Source organism: Rhipicephalus sanguineus, chromosome 1 (assembly GCF_013339695.2).
Source record: "Rhipicephalus sanguineus isolate Rsan-2018 chromosome 1, BIME_Rsan_1.4, whole genome shotgun sequence".
NCBI classification, from domain to species: Eukaryota; Metazoa; Arthropoda; class Arachnida; order Ixodida; family Ixodidae; genus Rhipicephalus; species Rhipicephalus sanguineus.
This window is the reverse complement of record NC_051176.1, coordinates 120,577,796-120,601,709: the sequence shown is the minus strand read 5'-3', so window position 1 is coordinate 120,601,709 and position 23,914 is coordinate 120,577,796. Positions and strand designations below refer to the sequence as shown.

Sequence of the window (23,914 nt, the reverse complement as noted above, 5' to 3'; positions counted from 1 at the left end):
AGAAAATAACAATGGTCAATTAGCAAGCACACATCAAGAGAGCGACAATTGCTCGGCTTGCCTCATGTCGAATTACTTTTTGTTGCCAAAGAAGTTGAAGCAGATGCGACTTTATATTATGAGGAATTGTGAAATTTTCAGAGTACGTTTTTCAATGCGTTAATGCCTCGTGCATTATTTATTCTCATTCTACTTATCTTATTGGCGGCTTTTTCTGGGAACCTGATCAGCCATGTTAATATCGCATTTGTATAGTGAGTGTATACAAGATGAATTTTGATACATATGGGTGTAGCATGTTGGTTGTTGCTCATCAGGAGATGGATATAATACTGGGTGATTCCACGTATGATCGAACAAATGATGGCTGGTCGACCTCTTAAATTTATTTCAAAATTTAGATGTTATTCCCTGATAAGTGGAAAGAAGAGATCCGCAATTCGTTTTGCCGGGGCCAAAAGTTCTTTCGAAGCACAGGAAATCAATGATGACGAAGAGGTGGAGTAGAGCACTCATCCGCTCTGCTGTTTTGGCCAACTTTCGTTATGAATTGCACAAAATATATTAGTTAGGTTGAAGTTAGGTAGGCATTACAGTTAGGTAGCTGAACTAAATATATGCATGTTTCTGCTTCTGCTCAGGTATAGGCTTCTCAAGCAACGCTTAGCGGCGCTGCTGCTCTTGACAGGCAGTGCCATCTCTGGCAGAAAAAGAGAAACTGGGGTGTTAGCAGCACGCGTTTTCCCTTCTCTCCACCGCGTTGCCGCTCGCTTTGCACGTGCAGAGCTCTCGCGGTGCTCTTGCGCCGCCTCACAATGTACCGCTTGCAGTGTGGCTTCAAAAGGATTTTCAAGCTTGACTGGCACTTCCGAAAAGCGAACTTGATAAAATGAGAAAGGCTCATCAAACACGTTAACGGTGAAGAGCAGACGATCGATAACAACCACGTCCAACTCAAAGCGAAATGTATTTCCCAAGTCGCGATTACACCGTGTAAGACGTATACCTCGAGGTAAGTCTCATTCTGTCATGTTAAAGATGAATAATGGTCCACATGCACTCCGAAATGAAGCCGTACACGCTATCGATGTTCTGCGGCGTGGACTACGAATCATATTATTGTTGTTTTGATATGGCATGCTTACAGTAGCAGCCGTGTACTTTCGTGAACAAACGTTCGCGGCGTGCGAAAAAAAGATTATGCGGCCATGGCACTGCTTCCTGAGAAGGTTTGAGTCAAGTCCTCCGTACCGCTGGAGAATCAACCGCCGATTAAGACGCGAGGCAGCTAGCTGAGCTTCAACCACTGTGAAGCAAGATGAACTGCTCGCCTCGTTTTTCGGCTCTCGCGTCATGCTTGCAGTCTCTTTTTATGATATCGACTTGACAGGCGTATAAAACCTGTTGCGCGAACGCGGCTAGAAAATCGCACAAAGTCAGAAGGTGGTTACTTCAAGGTTGCAATTGCAAAGCATGTATTAAGTGCCAGTTATATTTAGCGGCTTAAATATATATCACCCTAATAAAGTGACAAAAACAAAGCAAACCTGCAGAACGATGTCAAAGCTTGCTGAAAATGCAGACGTCCGTTCTGGCGTGATAAAGCAGCCTTCCCGACGCGTGAAATGCAGGCGCCGAACTTCTGACGATGTGCCGAGTTCAGTTGAATTCAACCAACCGCGCAATGCTAACGGTATAACGCGAATGTGAACGTTCAAAGACAACTGGTAGGTCTCACGAACACGGGGAATCAAAACACAGTTGCTTCACCTACAACCGTAACTGGACTTTACGAGAAGACAGCGAGTAATCATTAATGTAGTCGCTGTGTGCATGCGCCGCGTTACTTACCGATTGAGGTAGTCGGAACGAACGAAAGCGATGAACTCAGACAGCCGAAATAGAAGGCGAGACAGCGCTGTCAGCTATCCACGCTTGCCGCCTTTATTTCTCGTACGACACACCCGGGAAACGATACAGTTTTAACACGTAAATCGCGTGCCTTGGTGTTGTCGGCACTGTTGTGGCTGGCCGCTAAACCGCAATACTTCGGACCACGCTTGCGCTTCCGCGGGGTCGCTTCTGCCATCGCTGAAATGCGTAGCTTCGCACAGCAAGCCTCTCGGTTCAACGTACCCAGCTGACGGCCCCACAGTTACCCGCACCGAGAGAAGAATGCGTGCGCACGTGCGCTACCGCTACCGTCAAAGGGGCTGAGTCGGCCGCGCTGAAGGTTCAGAGCTTTCCGACAGAGCCGCAGCGCGGCTGGCACGGCGCTGTCGTCGCGCCGCAAACTTGAGCTTGGGTTCCCTATGTTTAGATTTTATTCGTAGTGTAGATGTTGTAAAAAAAAACTCAAAATTGGCCCAGGAAATGTTATTTTCGTTACTTTGAAGGTCTTTATCAAAGTGTATTTATCGTATTTTGGTGCCATTGGCTCAACAAAATTACCCCAAACTTGGTATGTTAAGTCTATGGACACCTCAGAGGACAATGCACTTCATTTTTATCGATTAGGAACTACGTAGTCCCTAGTAGGCGCCGTCAACATATGTGACTTCACGGCGAATGGTGCGGAAACTTCTAGGTGGCGTCGCCACCCACATTTTCTTTTTGCGCGTTTTCTCGCTTACTAAGTGTCTTCTTGCAGCAAGCGTCGTGTTTTTGGCATCGTGAAAGAGTACTTTACTAATATGAGAAACAGCGTTTTGCTCTTTAGTGTCCCTTTAACTTTACGCCTGCCGTATCTTGCAGCGAACATTTTCGGCTTCCACCTTCCGCCACCTTCTGCACCTCAGTTTGTTTTCTCTTGATGTAGGCTGGCCTGAACCGACTTCTAACTGTGCCAGGAGGATTCAAAGCATAAGAATGTCATCGTTCAACTGCGCATTCCATGAAGATCTTTCATTGCAGTCGTAGCTAAAGCACGCGTAGCACAAGTAGTCCGTCTCACTGACAGTGACTGGTTTTTCGGGTGTTAAATGTTCCTTCAAAGCATTGACGTCTAGGGCGGTAACTGTGAAATTTTGGCTTCTTTGCAATAATTAAGCTTCTTGTGCTTCGAAAGGTAGTATCCGCAATACACTCGTTCAGAGCTATACTTTCTCGCCATGAGACGCACAGGAGGAGTAGAGTAAGAGCAAAGCGCAAGCACTATCGGCGTCGAATGAAGTGTGAACAGCGGACCGAAAGCACAACCGGTTACCGATAGTTTTGATTTTCTTTCCTTTGACATTCCATATTTCGCTTTGCCACTGGAGCGCCACATTCATGCTTTCCACAGATCGCAACTGGCGCAGCGCAGTTTCTCTGGCAGCAGCGTGCGTGCGTGAAGCGAGCGCTCAGAGCTCCCTTATAGAGTTTTCATCTTGCTTCCATCTCCGCCGTGTTATCAGCGCCTAGCTGCGATGCGAACAGAGGGCGGCGAAGCTCCAGTGCACGTGTGTTCAAGTCACCCGAGAGCTGTTGCTGTTTCGAACTCAATCGGCCTGAGGACGCGAAAACAAACTCTCACTGCTCTGTCTCTTACCATGAGCATCTCGGGTGCGCGCGCGCCTGCTTGGTGGCCCCGCGCTCGTGGCCGCTGCAGTGACCAAATAATTTCAGAATTAACGTCTTCAGTGCAGGCGACACCTTTTGAAGTACGTGCTGGCCTTTTAATAAAAAGAAATTCAATCCTGCCTGCATTTTATACACTTGCTGGGCAAGAAGTCGGAATTGCCAATCCTTGCCTAAGGGTCTCATTGGAGGGGCCGTAACTATTAGTGCAACGAAATTAATGCAATATGTCTTTAATGATTGTGTAAGCTGATGTGGAGGAGAATAAGTGGACGAAGTTTAAGAAATATAAAAAATGGGGCTTTTTCGGTGTTTTCTTGAACTTAGCCTAATGGTATCTCTTACTGAAAAGCTATGTAAATATAAGATTCGGCAGTTTGGTAGATAACTACGCGAAGAACGTAATTCGGAATTTTCGTCGCACTGCTGCAAGGATTTTTTGAGATAAAGACCTTCAAAGTAAAGAAAATAACATGTCCTGGGCCAATTTCGAGGTTTTGTATAAAAACATCTACACTACACATAAAAATTAAAAATACCTGAGCAGAAGCAAAAACATGCATATATTTAATTAAAGAATTTTCAGCTACCTAACTGTAATATATTTTGTGCAATTCATAACGAAAGTTGGCCAAAACAGCAGAGCGCATGAGCGCTCCACTCCACCTCTTCATCATTATTGATTTCCTGTGGTTCGAAAAAAAAATTTGACAGCAAAACAAATTGCGGATCTCTTCTTTCCACTCATAAGGCAATAATATATAAAATTTTGAAATAAATTTAAGAGGTCGACCAGCCATCGTTTGTTCGATCTTACGTGGAATCACCGTACTGCATATTGCAGAGAACAGAATTGCACAATTTTTCTGTTAGCTGTCTTTTCATTCATAGTCTGCCTTGCATCCCACAATGAATATGAGATTGTACTTGGTTTGAAAATCCGCCTTGTACGTCCTGCTGTTGCATGAGCATTAATTTGAGTCTGTTATTTTATATCTTACAAAAGACAGTGCGTTTACTGATATTTTTCTATTTTATTTGTCAAAACAGACGCGTGACCACGCTTACATTAAGGTATGTACAAGATCTTTTTTTTTACTGGGCGTGTGTGTGCTTGAGTGTATGCATGTTTAAGTGTCCCACATTTATTTGAAACACTGCAGCGTGATCTTTGCTGGGGGTTGAATTTTTTAGCTTCAACCAAGAGAAGCAAGGGAAAAGCCGCTGAAGTACTTATCTAATTTTCTGCGTCGTTCTAAATTTCTCGATTCGCACTTTTTATCCGTATAGATAGTTGTTTTATTTGACCTGTGTTGCATGTTTTTGTGACTTAAACAGTAAGCTTCTTGTATTTGCGTTTATTTTTGTTAAAAAGTGCTTGAATTTTCCATTCTTAATATTTTTGCCATTAAGAAATACAGAAGATATGTTTGTGGTAGCTTAAACAGTGCATTTTTAATCTGGGAGTAATGCTCTAAACTTTGTAGAAAATACAAGTCTGTGCATGGGCTGTCCTTGTGTAACACATATTAAAGGCTGACATGAGCCATAGAATAATTTTTAGAGGCAATTGCTGTTGTTTTTTGTAAAATTTGTAATGCAAACGCCAGCACACTTCCATGAAAGTTAATGCTTTATATTTTCTGTCAAACACACTTTTCGAGTCATCCTTCTTTTCTTGAACCTGCCTCAAAAGCGTTGCATCAAACGGGGGCCAGGTTCAAGGTTGCACCTGTTGCCTTACAACAAATCTGAACTGAATTCTGGGCAGTTTCTTGCATTCGTAAACAATATATAATGTTCTTTTTCTCTAACGTAGTCGATGACATATTAAACTAGAGTGAAACTTCGGTGGTACGATCACGGCTCGTACGAATTTCGGGGTGATACGAATTTTTCTGCGGTCCCGGCCAAGGCCCATTAGCCTGTAATGTATTGGAGTACGGTTGTTGCGAACCGATTTGCATCCCGCGACGTGTGATACGAACTTACGCTAGCGCACAGGTACGAGCAGGTGTTGACCGCGCTGTTGCTAAAGACGTGGCAGTCACGCGCGGGCATGCGCGCTGCGCGACCATGAACGTGCGTCATTGCCTCCGAGATAGTGCATGTGAATCTTTGAGGCCTTTAGGCGCCTTCGCGTTTAGATTACAGATGACGTTGACGTCGCGCTTTTTTTTTTTTTTTCCGACGCGTTGACGCGTGCTCTTATGCTCGAGGCAGCAGAGTCTTTGTACTGTGTTAACACGTGCCTGCCACGTCGATGCAAGCCATGTTCCCGCAATCAGACGTTCTATGAAACGAGACTGAAACTTGGGCTGCGGTTCCGTCATGAAATCCCATTAAAGGTAAACGAAGACCCCAAGAGACGAAGCGGACGGTCTTGGCGAAGGAGCTTGGCCTCTATCTATCGTGTGCAAAGCGCTTCTTAAGTGACTTTCGCCGCAGTATTCTAGTGTCATGCAGAAAAGCGTAGTAAGATTAGGAAGGGGCTACTAGCGGTCACGGGGCACAACACATCTGGTTCATTATATACACACGCGCGCATGCACCGTATGTTTACGAGTACAAGTATGATCGCTGACGTCTAAAAACTTTACTGGCAATCATTTAGAGCTGTTAATATCGTCGCTGCGGCCCTGAGAAACACTAAATCAAAACGTATGCCAATTTTCTTTTGTCACATACTAAATTTTCATGTTTTCTGGTGATACGAATTTCGGATGATAGGAATATTTTTGGTAACCCCGCGAGATTCGTATCACCGAGGTTTTACTGTATAATGCCCAACTCTTTTGTATTGTAGTGAAAAGTTTAAGGAATATTCTGTCTTGGGTTTTATACAGGTCCTTGAAGCCCATCAAATTGAAAAGTTCATTTTCAAGGCCCTTCAGTCGTATTTTCATTCTTTCGAAACTTTGGAATTTCTAGAGCAATGCCGTCTAAAACCAACTACGGTAGAACTCCGCTGATACGTTTTTGAAGGGACCGTAGAAAATAAACGTAAGAGACGGGAAACGCAAGAGCCGAAAAACAGGAAAAACGACAAAATATTTAGTGGTACAGAATTTTATTTCAATGCTTACGAGCAGCACACGCAATCACGACCAGCGCGGCGAGTTCGACCGCGAACCGCGCACACGACCATGTGAGCTCCATCCAGCTCGGAACTCCTCCAGTCCTCCGACAAATAACGATGATGAGTCTACGCCAACGCGATGGCAGAAGTGAATGCCAATCTCGAAGGCCTTGCTTTCGCAAGCAATTACGTCATAGACGCCATGTTTGTGAAATACAAATCTCAAAGGCTATGCTTTTGTCAATAGTGAATGGTAATCTCGAAGGCGATGCATTTGTTTGCATCAATCGAAAGATCCTGCTGCTTGCACCTCTCATGCGGCTAATGTTACGGTCAAGCCAGGCCAAGCTGCGTGAAAATGCACCAGTGACCGCTCTCTTCGGTAGTCACTTGGTCGGCTCAGAGCGCACTTCGCGACGTATCATACGGGAACGGTCCGACAGTTACGACGTAACAGCGGGGTTCCGAATACATTGTATCCTATGGGAGCTATGCTGGGACCGGCGGAAAACGACGTAACAGCCGGGAAAACGCAGCAGTGAGGAACGTAACAGCGGTCTTCTACTGTATGTGGCTTGCTTTTTTGTTTTAGAAACAATACATTGGTGTGCGTGCACACGCGTTCTGTTTCATACGATATGTACCCAACGAAAAACCATACTGTGAATGGAGCAGGAGACACATTTGCGCTTGATGTCTCTGCACCTGCGGATATGATGCCTTCACTACACGTTGTCCTATCATTTATTTTATTTGCCCACCTCTCTTTTCTGCTGCCCACACTTCTTCTCGCAACTTGCATTCTGACAACTCGACTCTGCCTCCTGTGCTTTTGCGGTTTTTTCTTCTGGTTGCGTGATTGGAGCATGAAGTGAAGCATGGAGAAAGTACGGATACTCAATTCATAACTGCCATCTCCAACGAATATTTGCCATCTGCATACCAAAAGAGTTGTAATGTAAAAAATTCTGTGTTGGAGCAAGTGAACTGCACGGGTGAACGCACTGAAGAAAAAAAAAACTGGTTGTACGTGTGTCCGGAAAGTAAAACAAGTGAAAAACCTATAATAATAATCCTTCGTCTTATCGCCAGCAAGGCTGAATTGTCAGCACAAAATGTCAGCTAACTTTGTCATTTGATAGGAGTTTCCCATATCTCATATATGGGTCATTTGTGAGGGAGATTTGACGTCGGGTTTCTTCGATCATCGATATTGATCTCCAGAATGACTGAAATCTGGATGCTGATTCTGAATATAAAGTTTTTGTTCCATGGTTATGTTTTCGCACATGGTGACTGCATGGGGTGCCTCACGAAAAAAAATGCCCGAAACCAGTCACGTCTGTATATCTTGTCAACATACTTATTCAGAAAATCAAAAATAAATATGGGACGTAGCCAGTCATGTGCAGGCAGAAGCGGGCCACTAACGAGAGGTCTGCGGGCTGCGTTTCAGACCTCTGCAGCTGGTTTGTTCAGTCAAAACTAGATGGCGCCACCTCACTGTGGCTGTCTCCCTGCTGTGCAGTGTTGCCAGATTGGGCTATTGGTAGCCAAATTAGGCTACTTAAATTTTCGTTTACCTTCATGTCACATGAGTAGGCTATGTGGCTATTTTTGGGCTACATTTTTTGGATCAGGAACCTGAAAAAAGGAGTGTTTCAAGATTCGCGGTACATTCGGGCGGCTCTTGGTGCAATTTTTTTCTGCTTGTATTCACACCTGCGTCCATGGCGTGGAGCGATGCACCAGTTTTTGTGCCATTACCGTTAAATATACCGTTACAGGTCACCGTTACAAAAACAGACCACCGTAATAAACTGGCTGCATGCACTTTGGAAGCAATATTGCATGTGGTTTGAAAGAGCACTTTGGGTGTTGCAGCAACTTGTAGTGTGCACGTACCTCACAGGAGTACGGCCACTAGCGTGGGTTCGGACTTAGCGAGCCACGGGGCCTTGTTGCCGTCGCCTCGCGCGAACTAGCGCGCCGCTGCACACGTACGTTCGAGCGTAAAGGCGCCGAGCGCAACGCGGCAAGTACACAGTACTGCTCTCGAGATCCGCAACAGTTTATTGCCTGCGGCGAGAATTTTGTACATTTCGTTTGTGTACTGTTTGCTCTTATATATATGATGTTTACACGGGCGATGATTGATGGGGTTTATGATCCTTCTGACCTTCAAAATGTGATATGAGGGACACTGCATTGTAGAGCTTCAGGCAAATTTATACCTTAGCCACTGGGAAACCATGGCGAATGATTTTTATTACATTTTCTCTTCGCGTGCTTTACCACTTATAGTTAATCCTTTTGCTTGGGCGTACGCTTGATGCTTGCATATGTGATATTTTTTGTTCTAGTCTTGTCAAACAAGTGGTTTGCCCATGTGTTTCATGTTTTGAGTTCGCACCTTGACTCGCAACTAAAAAACTCGTTACTAGTTTTTTCCATGACTTTTTTTTGCCATTTGATGCTAACAGATATGATGGCTACATTTTGGTTACAAGCTACCGAGGCGCGTCTGCATGGTTGGCTACTTTTGGGCTATAAATCGGTTTGTTTTGGCTATGTCACTCTGTGCTATCTGGCAACATTGCTGCCGTGGCCTTTGGCAGCGCTGCTCCGTGTCCCCATAGTGTCTGCGTGCACACGAGTAAAAGCGAGCAGACGGCAGCGCTGGAAAAGTCAACATGTCTGCACCAGTGGATGCAGTTTCCTTCCGCCTCAAATTAATCACGTCGTCGTCCTGCGCTGTGTGGCCTGTAAGTTCGAAACCTAAGCATTTATTTGCGTCCTAAAGCTTCGAGAGCAATGTATTCGTCGTTATTTTGCAGTGTTTCCAAGATTTATTCTCACATTCTCAGAGATTAGGCTTAGCAGGCACTGCTAAATAAACACAGCAGATCTCGGTAATAAGACAAAGCATACCTGGTGCTTTTTCCCAAGCGTGAGCTGACACAAAGGGATAGCCGATTTCACCATTTACCGTATTTACCCGCATAATTTGCGCACCCCTAATATTTAACCAGCTTTGCTAAAAAAAAAATATTTGCTCGCATATTTTGCGCTCCCCGTCCCGCTCGAGCCAGCTCGCCGGCGCGCGCGCACGGGGAAACTTCGGACGGCCGCGGCCCTCACCGAGCAGGCGAGCGCAGTCATACACAAGACAGGCTGCGAGTGCGAAGTCCCTTCTTCCAATTACTTCGTTCTATTCTCCGGAAACCGCCAAGACCGTACCAACCGTACCCGAACACCTAAATCTGTTCACCGGTTGTCGGAACTATTCGAGCGTTCTCCCGCCGTGAGAATGCATGCACGCGACACGACACGGACTACTTTCTGCATCGTAGGCGTGCGAAGGCCAGTCGCACCAACATTTTCCCGCGCTGACCCTCCTCCTCTGCGTCCGCGCCTCCGCGCTGCTACGCAGCCTTCGTTGATTTCGGAAGTTTAGGCAGTTTAGGTTTCGCGATCAGCCAGTTGCGTTTTCACTGTTCTCTTGCGCTGGGCTACAATAACTACTCTGCAAAATTCAAGCTAACTGTTATAGAATTTGCCTACGGAAACGGGAACCGTGCCGCAGAAGAGTTCGCTTTTTAATACAAGACAGAGAAGGAGACCGTTCCGAGGACCGAAGCATGGAAAGTTTCCTGCCGTTGAAGAGTACCTTTTCAAATATGTGCGAGAGCTTCGGCCCACCGGTATCGCCGTGCCGTGGCACCTCGTTACTCCCAGCATTGTCGCGAAGAGCTTCAAGAAGACGCCTCAACGCACTCGTTGCATGGGTGCCTCAACGTCTGCATGGGTGCTGCAGAGTTGACCCCAGCTACTGGCGGTTGCTAATACAATTAAAGGCATACGGCATAAATGCGAAGTAGATTATCGCTGTGCCGTAGTACATACCAAGCAAATGTGGCGGTCTCTTAAAGTTATCAACTTCGAGGCTGCTGCGCAAGCATGCGACTTGCTGAAACCAGCTTGTGTAGTACGGCCAGGGCCACTTCCCTGGCACAATGCGTTATGCGGCTGCCTTTTTGCGCAAAACAATAGCACAAACTTCTGCGCAAAACAATAGCATTTTTAAAATCTTGAGTATCTCTTGTGTTTAGTAAATTCTATGTTGTAAATAATAAAAGCAAATAATTTTAAATATAACTGTGGTTTCCTTGCTCCAAATGCAAACTTTTCGTGCTTTAAAGCATGAATTTCTTTAAACTGTGGTTTTTCTTGCTCCAGAACCTGCTCGAAAACACCGTCACTTTGATCACTTCAAAAGGCAAATCCTGGACAGGTAGCAAAATTCGAATGGCAGTGCCAAAGCTTTCTCCCCAGGAAAAAAAAAACTATATGCACATGGACTTCCTTGGAAGTCTGCTAACTCGTTCATGGAACAGCTCATTTTGACTCGCAATCGCAAAGGCATCGTGATCAGACTGCGGGAAGCAACACAGCTGCTCTGGGCAACTGACGTAGACCTCGAAGGGGGGTTGGGGGGGTTGGGGGCCTTACTTTTCCCGACTGAGTGTGTCAGTGGTGCAATCTTGGCATTGCAAATACAGATCTTGAAGACTATGCTTTTGCTCGTGGGAACCTTAAAATTGCCACGGGCGTCGTACACAGAGTTTGAGGTGCGATCATTATGCAGGAAAGGAGAAAAAAAATGACAGTTCAACAACAAATTTTAGGTGCAGGCGTTCAGAGACTGGGCTGCTCAGCAGGATTGGATTGGATTCAAGGAGGCTCCAGTGTTGCCTGTATGTAGTGCGTGATGAGGGTGCAACGCTGGAGGGAGCTGCTTTCCCAGAATGGCTAGGAAATTGTAATTCGCATTGAAATTCAAGGGGACACTGGCTAGGAATTTTGTGGTAGTTGTATAAAAGAAATCTAGCCTTACATATAGAGAGGTATCGTAATATAAGCGGATTCAGCGAAAGGTAAGTAACTCTTAAAGGGACACTAAAGGCAAATGTTACGTAGACGTTGATTGTTGAAATAGCGGTCCAAATACCTCGTAGTGCTACTTTTATGCCAAGGAAGTGCTTATTTTGAAATAAAATCACGTTTTTGTGGTCCGCATCGCGTTAGCACACTTAAAATAACCCGCCTGAAAGCGGTATTTCGCACGTCACTGTTGCCGTGCCCAGTGTTGCCCAGAGGGCAAGCCTTTACTGCGTGTCGGCGTGCACTGGCGGCATGCACCATTCGGGCATTCGGCAACATCACATGCATGCGGTATTTTGTCGAACTTTCTGTCAGAGCGACTTTCACAAGCATGCAAAACACACGCGGCAGTACGCGATACCGAAACTACCACTGAGACGCGACCGCGTGAGCGAAGCAAGGCGCCGGCCGAAGCGCAGCTCACCGAAAAGGAACTTTAGAACCACTTGTGCAGTTTCTCTGTGGCAACGCCCAGAAGTTTTTTTTTTTTTTTTTTCCATGAATCAAACAGAAACGAACAAGCAGCATTTCATTGCAGCTAGTTTGATTACTAGTGAATAATGGTATAGGTGGTATTCACCCCCGAGCAACCCTGTTCTCCCGCAGCATACCCGCACGGCATGCCGGGAAGGCACTGCTTCCGGTTGTTCTGTGCCGCCATATCTGAGGCCGTGCCCCCCAGGTGTGCCTCTGCGTGATACGCAAGTTGAGCCGTTTTTTGCGCCCGCCGCCCAAAATCATGGTTAATTGCGCCGTATTTGGGTGCAGCAATCGCACAAAATCGAAGAGTGACACGCGTGAGAAGACAAAAACGGTTAAATTTTATTCGTTGCCGAACGTTATTCGCGGTCAATGTAGCCGTGCTCTGGAGGTCTCGGCGAAGCGTCGTGACGAATGTTTCAGCCGCCTTCGCCGCGCTCCAAAGGCTGTGTGTAAGCGCCGAGAGTGGTTTACCTGCAAATAGAAACTCAGTTGAGTTCATATTCTGACAGCTGTGTATAAAAAAGAAGGAAAGCCGCGAACGAGACACGAAAAAAAAAAAATCGCGTTGACACAGTAAATGCATTCAGATTCCGCCGCACTGCACTGGCGAAAACATCTGCGAAAAGCATGACACAGTAAAGTACTCAACGTTAGACTGTCCATATTTACACATGCGCGGTACATTGCGAGCCAAAATGAGACGCACACGCTTTTTTCTCGCTAAAGTGGACTTCTGGCTGCGAGTTTTGTACACTTCCATCAAAGCACAGGTGACTTGCAGCCTTTGTCTCGTTAAATAATTTAACGCCCTAGAGATACATTTTCATCGCGATCGATCAAAGCTGTAGGTGAGTCAATCACGTCGAAATTTAAGTCTCGTCCGCACTCTACTGCAATCGAAAGTACCCCGCGTAGCAGTGCTTTTACATGCATTACTTCGCAAGCGCTGTTAACACCGCTGCTTCAACCAGGTTCGTAGAGACTCTCACTGCTATCAAATTGTTTGGTACGCTCACCCTTCGCGCTTACAGCTGAAATTTAAGTCCAACGCTAAAGATTATCTTACCTTTGCGCGCACAACGACGCAGTCGCCGTAACTTTTCAGCGAGGGTTCCTGGACAAACCCACTCTTCCGAAGATTTCTTGGCTTTCTGTTGTTCATGCGTCACAAAACTGGTAGCGTGCACCAAGTACTCCTTGATGTCTGAAAGTTCCAGCTTCGGTACGAGTGCGATCTCGAATGAGGCTTAATTCCTTGCTCGTCAGAATGAGTGAGTCAACGCAACCGCTGAGAGCCACTTTGTCCGTGTATCGCTTTTTCGCATCGGCGTCCAATTTCTCGGCGTACACGCTCAAGCGAGCCGAGTACTCATCGCCCATGGCTGCAGCAGCTTCACAACCAGTAAATGCAATACTTTTTGAGCCAAATAAATTAGAACAAGAGGAATGTGGAGCAAATACAGCTTGTAGGCAGCGGACGGTGAAAGCACCGGTCGGGACGGACGGCCTTCAAAATGGCGGCCACGCGGTTGCCAGCACAGCCGGTGCACTTTCCGCTATCGCTTCCGCCAACCTGACGTCACGTGAATACAACCTATTCAGACTCGCACGTCATCGGGATCACTTCCAAAATGTCCCACTCGTGGCGCTCATCGTATGATACATTTAGCTTAATTTCTCGGTAAGTAGGGCACTGCTGTTGATAATATTGCCGTTTTAGACTTTGTCATACATTGAGCTTTCACTCCGACATAATAATTTGCCTTTAGTGTCCCTTTAAGGTATGAGGCCAAGTGGAAAATAATTTTTTTTCAAAACATCTGTTTTTTTTTTTTTTGTCATGTTAAATGTGCAATTTATCGCCCATCATTTTGCTGCATGAAGTTTCTGTCTACGCAGTTTCTTTCCAAAGATACGAGCAAAAATATTAGACCACCCGTCATCTACGAAACCGAACCTGAAAGTGCCAGTTTTGTGTGCATCATAAAGTTAGCTTGATATGTAGTACTTTGTTGGTTATTTAACAATTATGTCAAGTGCGAACATGTAATAATGCTATAATAGCATTGTAAACCCATCATTTTTAATCATAAAAGTAATAAACTCTCCAGGTGGACATTTGCTTCGTGTGATGCTGTGTCATTTTAATAACAGCAACAGAAGCACATTTGATGTTTTGAAGCAAGTTGGTTTTGAGCCTGGTCTCTACACTGCAATATCTTGCCTCACAAACGATCGGCACCGCATTGCGAAAGTGTCCTATCATGGCACTGATGCTGCAAAGCAAGCTTGAAAATAAAAGGGAATTTGTCGCTAGAGCAATGGCACACAAGAGTAAGGTCCAGGATAGAACTAGCTACAAATATTCAGGATTTTAGGGCTCTTGGTCACCTTGTGCAAGTGCTGCACATGTTTCAAATCTTTGTTGTTGATTTTCTCTGAACTAGCATTTTTAGTATTTTTCCGTATGCGAACATTCATAACGTTCTTGCTAATATTTTTCATTAAAACTTGGCACACTTCCTTATCGCATTAGTGGGTGTGCAATGAACCTGAATAAGCAAAATCGTGCCACAAGATTTAATATGGCTGCCTGTTATACAAAGGTGCCTCTAATGTTGGTTCATAATTTTTGGTTATTTAATCACCATAATTTTAGTATTCATCTGATCTCATTTGTTTTGGTACATTGCACTGGCCAAAGCTTCTTTTATGTCAGCAAAAAATGAGTTTTTTTGTTGAGTGAAATTTGAGTAAGGCTGTTCGCGTGAGACCCGCTTTTAATGAAATTTTTAATTATGAAAAATGAACAAAGAATAGGACTTGCTTTAAAATCCAACATCCTCCTAAAAATGTCTGCTTTACAATGTAGACTACGAATATCTAGTTATTATCGCTTTTAAAAAAAAAATTCTGACGCTGCGCCTTATACCTTAAGCAACAAAAAACAACAAAGAACACTGACATGAAAGGCCTAGAACAGTAAAGATATTCAAATATGCAGTAGTAATGGTAGGTAAGAAAGAGGTTATACAATCCTGAGAAATGCCTAAAAGAATACGTAAAAAAAAAATAAAGCTGTTATTTCGCAAAGGTAACCCAGAAGCTTCATTTCTATCACTTAGTAGTAAGTGACATCGTTTCCTAGTAAGGCATTCTACTCATGGATAGTACTAAAGGTGAGGGTCTGTTGCATACTCTGACTTCTTTGTGCCAATTGCCGGCAAACTTCCCCATACTGCAGCCACCAGCAAGCAAAAAAGTGAGGAGAGTAAACACAACCAACCAACAATCTGCTGCTCCTTTGGCCTGAATGAAGTTTCTGGCATTTTAAGAACACGTGCAGAATAATTGTCAGCCTGGTGAGATGTTCTGTTTTTATTTGATAATAGTTTTAGATGCTACTGGAGCATTACTACATTTTTGTACATGATGCAATTGTTAAATTGCAAACAAAAAAAACTGGCAAATTGGGTTGCACACAATTGGCACTTTTAGTTTCGATCTTGTCAACACTGAGTGTGTTCACATTTCTTTATGCATATTTTGAAAGAATCAATGTGGGAAAAAAGGATTTGCAGCAAAATGGAATTGCATTTTGAAAAAATTTTACAATTTGACTTAGCTTGTTACCTTTCTATGATTAGCTGCAGATGTTATCTCGCTGTATTATAAAGTGAGGAAATGTTGCACCCAAATATTTTTATCATGTGTTCAACTCTGCAGTGTTGATACATTTTAGCATTGTTGCATTAGAGGATTTTAGTTTATCCATAGACTTCTAGCTGTTTGTGGATACCATGTGCTCTCATTTATTAGTGCCTTCGAGTATAGCCTGATAATTCAGGTGACTCATTGATGACTTTTAGAAAAGTAATTATTAAAAGTCATCTTAAGTAGTGCAACAAAACAGCACATTAGAAAGGAATAGACTAACACAGGCACAAACTCACTACAGATTTTATTGAAGGCAGATCCACAGGCTAATGTACACAAGCTGTGCAGGCGCACTGTCACAATGAACAATGGAGATGATCAAACATGAAGTTACGAAACCAGGAGCAACAGAAATTTATTTCCAACGTTGTACAGTGCAATTAATATGTTGCATGCACACACCTTACCTGTTTTCCAGATTAAAAAAATTGCTTCTAAAGTTTCGTGATTGTTTTGGCCTAGGATTTTTGCACACTGGAAACGTAGTTCACAATTGGACCACACCATGCTTTGGTCAACAAGATGACTTCTCTCCTTATTAGTCGGATTTTTGGCGTGCACGTTGTTGCGTGCATCTAAGTATCACTGCTGCTGTGTTTTTGTGCGCCATTTGTTATTTACGGTTTGGCCTGTTATTGTTAATCTTGAACACTAACGGTAATGCATAAATAGACAAGCTATCTTTTCCCCACATCGTACTGCAGCACACACCTACCGTGCAGCTGCTGTTTTAAGCACTGTAGGCCATAAACAGTGGCTTTAAGCAGGGGTGGTCTAACTGGACTATTTGCGCCATTTTGCTGCAATTCAACCTTTCTGCGCCTTCCTGCACCCATTCAAGTACATGTTGTGCCAACTATGCCAAAGTTCATATTTTGCTTGCTTAAGCAGCAGTGGAGCATTCGTGGCCCAAAATATTCTTGGTTTGGCAACAAATACACGCAGCTGTTTCATATTGCCGGGGCACTCACTCTCCCTCTTTCCACTGATGGGATTGATGGTTCGGCATGTTTATAATATGGCAGCTCATCACTCTTGATGAGGAGCTGGTGATATTACGTAGACAAGTTCTTGTTTTTTCTTTTTTTTCCCTAGCCCCTATGCTTTTGTAATGTAGCACGCACTGGCCAGGTGGTTACCATATGAGGCACTGCACACTGTAAACTGGGTCTTCATGCAAATGGAAATTTGGACGTGAAATAGTTCCATATTTTTCACCAAGAGAAGTGTTCCATGTCAGTAGCCCTGCACAAGGTTTTTTGGCATGCTGATTGTGTGCTCTTTCCTTGTAATGCAAGTCTAAATGCGCGAGCACGCGTCTGGCAGGAAGTGGTGCATCGAGGCTCTTGTCAAGAGTCTTCATTGCGAAACTGACACATGGTGGCAAACCAGTGCACATAGAAACTGAGCCATGCAGCCACCGACCCTCCATGAGTCTCCCTCAGCCTGTGAAACTTCCCAACTGATTCCCATGCACTCATTAAACACTGCACTTGTGTGTGCGTGCCCAGTGCATCTGCCGTATTTCTGCTAATCACACCATGATGAGTTTGGAGCGCTGTTGCAGCATGAGTTTATCGCTGCTCACAGACTACAGAAGTGCAGTGGTTTTGTTAAATTCAAACTGCAATGCAAAATTATTTCTCTAAATTAGTCACCCCGTTCTCCTCCTGAGAACTGGAGGGGAATGACGTTTTGACACCTGCCGCTCAGAGAAACGGTGTGCGCCAGTCTCGCCTTGTAACTAATGGTTCACGACAACACACATCTTGTGCATTGCGGGGAAGCCTGCATGAAAGAAAGAACAAAGGATCAAGGGCTCGTTCTTTTGTTACATCTTTTGAAACCAACCGATATTGATGTCAAGGAAAGTACAGGGGACATTATTTGTGCTCTTCCTAACTGTATTGCAGTAATTATGATGCAAATGTCAGAAAAATTATAGCAGCAACCTTTGACGTTGCCACCTTGACATGGAAATGTTGTCGAAATGTTGGATCCAAACGTTGGCACTTGTCGAAATGTTGGCTCTAAAAAACATTCCCTGGTCAGACTTCTTTGTCTCTTCAGGCTTAGTAGGTGTATCTTTGTGCACCATATACCCTCCCTTTCTCCTTCCCGAGCAAGTTTGTATTTCCCTCCTACTGGAGCACCATTGTAAGAGTCCAGACTGGTCGGTGTTGTTGGGACTAGAAAGACTTAACAATTTTGCACTTTTTTTTGTATTTTGTTCAGCGTTTTATGTTTTGTTTATATCTCTTAGGTAGAGGTAATTTACTTCAACTTTATCACCACAATCACCTGGCTCTGCCTTGTGAACAGTTTATTAGTAAATTGCCAAGTTTGTGCAGAGCTGCTTAGAGAAAGTGCCTTTTTTTTTTTGTTTTAAAAATTTTTAAAGTACATTGGGAGACAAGTGCATCTTTGTTTTGCTTTTAGGCTGTGGGCGTGGACTCCGGCAAGCCTATGGGCACTGTCATATTTGAAAACAAAAACTTCAAAGCAGAAAACGCAGCTCTGGACAAGTTCGAGTCTCAAACCAAGTCACAGGTAGTGCAGCCATTCTGTTTTTGTTTCTCATTATAGGATTGCTGCTTCTGATTAGGATATGATTTTGAACAGTGCTAGTAAAAAACAACTTGGCATTAAAGTTAATGGTATCTTGCACCATGTCAATATATTGTGCTTCTATCAGTCAGCAGCTCGTTGCCTTCTTTGTGCAGGAACCAGGCAGTTCAAATGCTCCCATGCTGGCACCAGTTGCTCCAAAGGCACCAAATGACACAGTTGAGCCTAGCAAATGCAAGGTGTGTGCAGCACTTGAGATTCAAATTACATGGTTCGTGGCAGAATTGATGATTTGCTAAAATTTGTTAGTAGGCTTTTCTGAAACATTTTTCTAAAGAAAAGCTTCAATGCACGGACCGCTTTTCTCACTCTTAAGTGCTTTTCTCTTTGCATCGGAAGCTCCCCCCCCCCCCCCACACACACACACACACACACCACCCCCTTCTCTCTATAGACAGTTTGAGTGGTCACCATATGTAGTAGGCTGTGGGGTATATGAGACATTTCTGTAATAATCTATAATAAGGGAGAGTGGAAAGCACTTGAAACAAGGAAAAGGCCATCAACAAAAGGTATTGGTTTGAAAATAACCTTGCAGGAGTACCAACTTGATATTACAAAAATATCAGTTGTGCCACACCGACTTTACACATTAGTTTTGGATTTTGTATTTGTACTTTGTCCACATTGAATCATTGTGATGTGCTTTTGGAACTTGTATCTGTTGTATTTGCAGCTCGAAAGATTGAAAATCAGTTCTACAAAATACCTCTATTTTTTTTTAAGATGTGCAATGCAATAAACTGGAATTGCTGTACAGTCGAACCCGCACACATCATACTCTAAAACAAAAAAAAAAACGGGGATTAGTTCAATATATCGGATGATTCACTATCCAACTTTTAATGAAATTATTGTATTTTCAATGTGAATTTTGGTGGGCAAGTTGACTTCCTGGCATTGCTTCAGGATTTTCTTTTTTTTTTTTTTTGTATTTTCTCATGGTCTGTAGTTCGGGATGCAGGGTTACAAGCAGTGGTGGATTACGCACTGGAAAATGCGGTATCGGGGAAAGCCGAAAGAGTCGCCCGCTCTTCCACCACATTCCTTGTGTTCTGCGTCATCGTTTCCATATGCACCATGCGAGAGAGCCGTAATCTATCCCGCGCTTTGCTGGTATCAGCGGCGCTCATCACGAGATGCAAACTTGCAAGTGGCGGTTGACACGTAGTTAAGCGGGGTTCGTGGCAGGTACCGAATGGATTTGTGAAAGCCTCGGTGTGCACCAAAATGCCTGATAATTGTGCTGGGAGCCGGTAAAGCTATTTTGGACGTGGCTGTGGCGATTTGACTGCTTGAGCGGAATAAAAAAGTATGAATTCGTTTTTTTTCGGACGATTTTGCGGTCCCTAGGTAGCGAAAAATCGGATGTTGACTGTATACATTTGCGCTAAAATTTGCCTGGTTATTTTCTGTGAAATAAGAAAAAGGTGAAACGCATGCACACTCCTGTGCCGCTACTCAAGCACTTCCAAGTAAACTTTTGCCATTTTTCTAGATGTGACATCAAATGCAAAATAAGATTTTATCATCAACGCTATGCACAAAGAAAGCATCACTGAACTTTAAAAAAAAAATGCTGATTCTGATGGCATGCTTGTACAAACACAATAGATAGCAATAAAGAAATGCTTAATTGGCATAGTTCCAGAAAAAGTTATTTGTGCACATGAACCTGTAAATTGCCACGAAAATTGCATGTGGTTATGTGAAGGTGTTCAAGGGTCAGCCTTTATTTGGAACATCGCTTCAGATGCTCTGTGCATCCTTTTTACGTTTTTTTGCTCAGTGGTGGAAGTGCTGCGCCAATCCGCTTCTGCTGCGCCATCCTGCTCCAAAACGCATTATTGCGCCGAAACTGCTCCCAAGCGGTCTTTGGTGCACGGCCTCCGCGATGGGCTCCGGTGCACTTCCGGAACCGATCACCGAGGCTACGTTTGGTGCCTTTATGTGCCGCTATCATCCGTGTCATGGCGCGCCTATGCGAGCTTATATCATCATCACATCACTTGGCGCGCTCTCGTGACGTTGTTGAAGTTGCAAAAAAGCTAGCGAGCCTCTACAGGGGCTAGCTACAAGAAAGTGAGTTGTGCGGCCATATTTCGATTGTGATGCCGGTGGCAAGGGATTTTTTGGCGCGCTGCGCGCATGAGGCGGTTGCCGTCATCGTGGCCTGGGATTGCGAACATGAATAAAAGCAAGTGCGTTGACGCTCCATATTGTCGAAAAGGTTCTATTTACTGCGAATATTTAATTAGATGTGAAGCCATGAGGATAGTGCGAGCAGCTGCCACGGACGTAAACGCATTTGTTTTATCAGTTTGCGGTCAACGAAGCCACTACCAACCGCGAAACCACTCACAGGGCTTCGGTCTGTGTAAGTCGGTTGAACCATTTCTGAAACTGATTTTTTTTTTAGTGAGAGCGTGCATCTCCATGTGCAGAATTTTTTGCATTGCACACAAGCCCTTAGAGGTTATAAATGCAGCATGTAAATGCGCTCGTGCGGCGACGAGCTTAGTCTCGCTAGTGCGATCGGTCGCGTTGTTCGATTTTAGCTCGTCAGAACCTGCGCTCGGCTCGTGGTCGAGTGCGCTCTAGCTCGTACCATCCGCAGCATATGACATGCCGCTCGCCGCCGTTTCTGTGTGTGGCTTGGTATATGAGGTGGTGAGTGAAGAAATATACAAAAAAGAACAAGATAGACACTTAGAATGTTTATTACTGAAAAGACGAACTGCATCTTCTACCAGTGCTCACTTGGTCAGCGCATTGTATGTTCCAATGGTCTGGTTTATCTATCAATGCCCAGCATGCCCACATTCTGTTTGTTCATAAGCATTGGGTTTATGGGGGGAATATTCACTCTTTATTATCCACTTTTCTTCGTTTTGCATGTACGAACGTGTTAAGTTTGTGGAAAGTGTACTTTGTTCAGAAAATATTGTTAAGTAGCAATGTTGAGTAAGAGCCATATGAATATTTTTGTGTGTGTTTACCAATGCTTAACCCTAGAAATCTGCTCCAGAAACTTTTGATACTCCAAAGTTGCTCCAAAATAGCATTATTCCTGCTCCCTGAGCTGCTCCAAAAGGCTCAAGCCCGCTTCCACCCCTGTGTTTTGGAAACATCGTACAGTAAACAAGTGCAACACACGATGTTGCTCTGCATCCCTGAAAGATGCATCCGCTAGGCCGCATCGGCTCCTACATATGACAGGAGTGGCTTTCCTGCTTAACATAAATGTGCAGCGGGTAAGATAGTGGACCTACGTGCAACTTTGCCCCCCTTAGAGAGCATATACAGTAATTCGAGTGCCACCGTGGGAACAGTATCATCCCTTGTACAACGGCAAGTACGCTAAGTACGCCAAGTACGCCAAAGGACGTTCAAGCGCCTTGAACCGAAAATGACTTTACAGGGGGGTGAGGACCATGATATTGTGCATGCATAATTATGCTACTGGAAATAAAGTGCAGGGGTGTTCTATCTCTGCTTCTGCATTCTGGGGTGCAATCGCGGAACGATGCTATTTCCGATTCCATGCCATATTCTATGCTTTTATCATCCACCACTCGCGGCCGGCTGATCGCGTTGATAACACGGGCGGACCGTCGTTCTGACCACTGACCAAGCGCGAAAAGCACGAAAAGCATTGGAATAAAAAATAGAATCGTTCCGCGATAGCACCCCTGGTCCCAGCTGGTGAAAACACTGTGCTGACCATAAGTGGAAGTCTATGTGGAGCCTTTCATCATTGCAGTGATCAGTCGATGGAGGCAGGGGTGAGACGGCTGTGCATATTCAGGGATGCAACAGCTGCGCCAATTTGATACAATTCCTTATTTTTGCATCAAGTTGAGCCAAAACTGTGAAATTTGTTGAAATTGTGCCACGCTGCGCCAAAAAGCCCGGCCAGCTTCAAAATTTTAGCGAGAAGTGGAGGCCGCGCGGCGTTGGTTATCTGCAGTGTGGGCATCATCAGCGAATACAGACGCGCAGATGCTAACGCTAACACCCTCGTCCCCACGAAAGAAAAGGAAAAGTCAGTTTCACCGTAAGGATGAAGCAATGAATGCGATAGCAACAAAAAATTGTAATTTTACACAAAGTAAGGCTGGCAGCAAACTCTTTTGTATCTGATCTCGCGTAACTCGATAAAACGTTGGTGTAAGAGAATACGGCCGCTCCAGGGAAAGATGCTCTTTCTGCAGTGTCTTCGCATTGAGAGCACAGCACGTAGAAATGTATACGAGCCGCCCGCTGATGGCTGCCGAGATAGCGCGCGCGCCAGTGATCGAGACCTGAGAATCAAAGTTCAAAGTTGCTGCTTGAGCGACCCCCCTCCCCCTCTCGCGTCTCTTCATGCTCGTTCAAGACGGGTGGGTCGTTTCCTCTCTGCTTCGATGCAGGCCTCCTGAGCGGAGCGGAGTTATCGCATGTGCCCTCTGAGCAACGGAGATGGGCTGGCTCGTTCATCTCTTCAGCCACGTTCATCGTCCACACCCGCGGTAGAACATACTATGCGCTGGGGGATGTTATCAATTTGAACTTTATACGAGACATGACGGCAAAAACCTGTGGAGAGTGTCCATATAATTGCTATCGCAATAAAGAAAGGACAGTGGTTCTCAAATTTCCTGATGCTTGTTCATTGCGTGCAGAACGCTTTTTCAACCACTTTTGCTTAGGTTTTGAGGTTGCCAGGCCAGGTTCGCAGGTCTACATTAGCATTTGCAGTGCCTGTCAAATTATTTGACAGGCCTACAAATGCTAATGTGGACTTAGTCATTGTTCACACTGTGGGGTGGCCCAACACACTGATTTTATTGAAATAGCAGTGTTCACGTGCACTGTGCACAAGTTAGCTGATGTGGAATGGTTTGTACATATTCTTGTTTTTTTTTTTTTTTCTAAAAGTAAGCCTTCTTTGCTATAATGCTCCAAATTTTGGATTTCGTGCTAAAAAAAGTTCACGTTTTTTTTTCGTAACCTGCTCCAAATTCGGACTTTTGTGCTCCAAAAGCAACGTTTTGCTGCTCCAAAAATTGCTCCAAATCTTATTTCTGCATATTGTGCATTTTTGATACAATATCGTTTTCCTGTGCCAAGCTGCTCCAAAAGCATGAAAATTGCAAAAATTGTGCCGAACTGCTCCAAAACAGCCTCAATAGCAAGAATTTTGATGCCTACGTGAGCTTCAGTGGGGAAAAAGACAATGTTGACAGCATGATTTTCCAAGCAGTGCCAGGAATACCAAGAAATTAAGACGTTCGCAGAACTCTTAGGCGCGCCCAAACGTGTTTCTTTTTGCACCTTTCTAATGAAGGCTTCCATGGTGCCGCCACAATCTCCTGTGGACTGTTGTAAATATGCATGGTGCCCCCAAAATGTTTTGCCGTGCCCCGAGCATGCTGCTGCTTCTCGCTAGCTTGTGTCTTCTGGTGCTATCAAGTGGCATGCGTAGCGTGTTCCTCCAGTCGCAATGGTTTTCGCGTCGACGCT

The 23,914-nt window shown here is 44.5% G+C and overlaps 1 protein-coding gene across 7 annotated transcripts in view; it reads left to right on the top strand.

Annotated features, from left to right (window-relative positions):
* LOC119396975 (protein PRRC2A) overlaps positions 1 to 23,914 on the top strand; it is a 163,188-nt gene that overhangs the window by 123,305 nt on the left and 15,969 nt on the right. For 3 of the 7 annotated variants that reach the window (XM_037664393.2, XM_037664386.2, XM_037664379.2), the window contains exons 18-20: positions 4,609 to 4,632; positions 18,221 to 18,331; positions 18,505 to 18,588. The exons of 1 other annotated variant lie outside the window; for it this stretch is intronic. In XM_037664393.2, coding sequence (XP_037520321.1) covers positions 4,609 to 4,632; positions 18,221 to 18,331; positions 18,505 to 18,588 — 219 coding nt within the window. The remainder of the gene's footprint in view (positions 1 to 4,608; positions 4,633 to 18,220; positions 18,332 to 18,504; positions 18,589 to 23,914) is intronic. 3 more of the 7 variants (XM_037664401.2, XM_037664411.2, XM_037664418.2) reach the window with 3 other exon arrangements.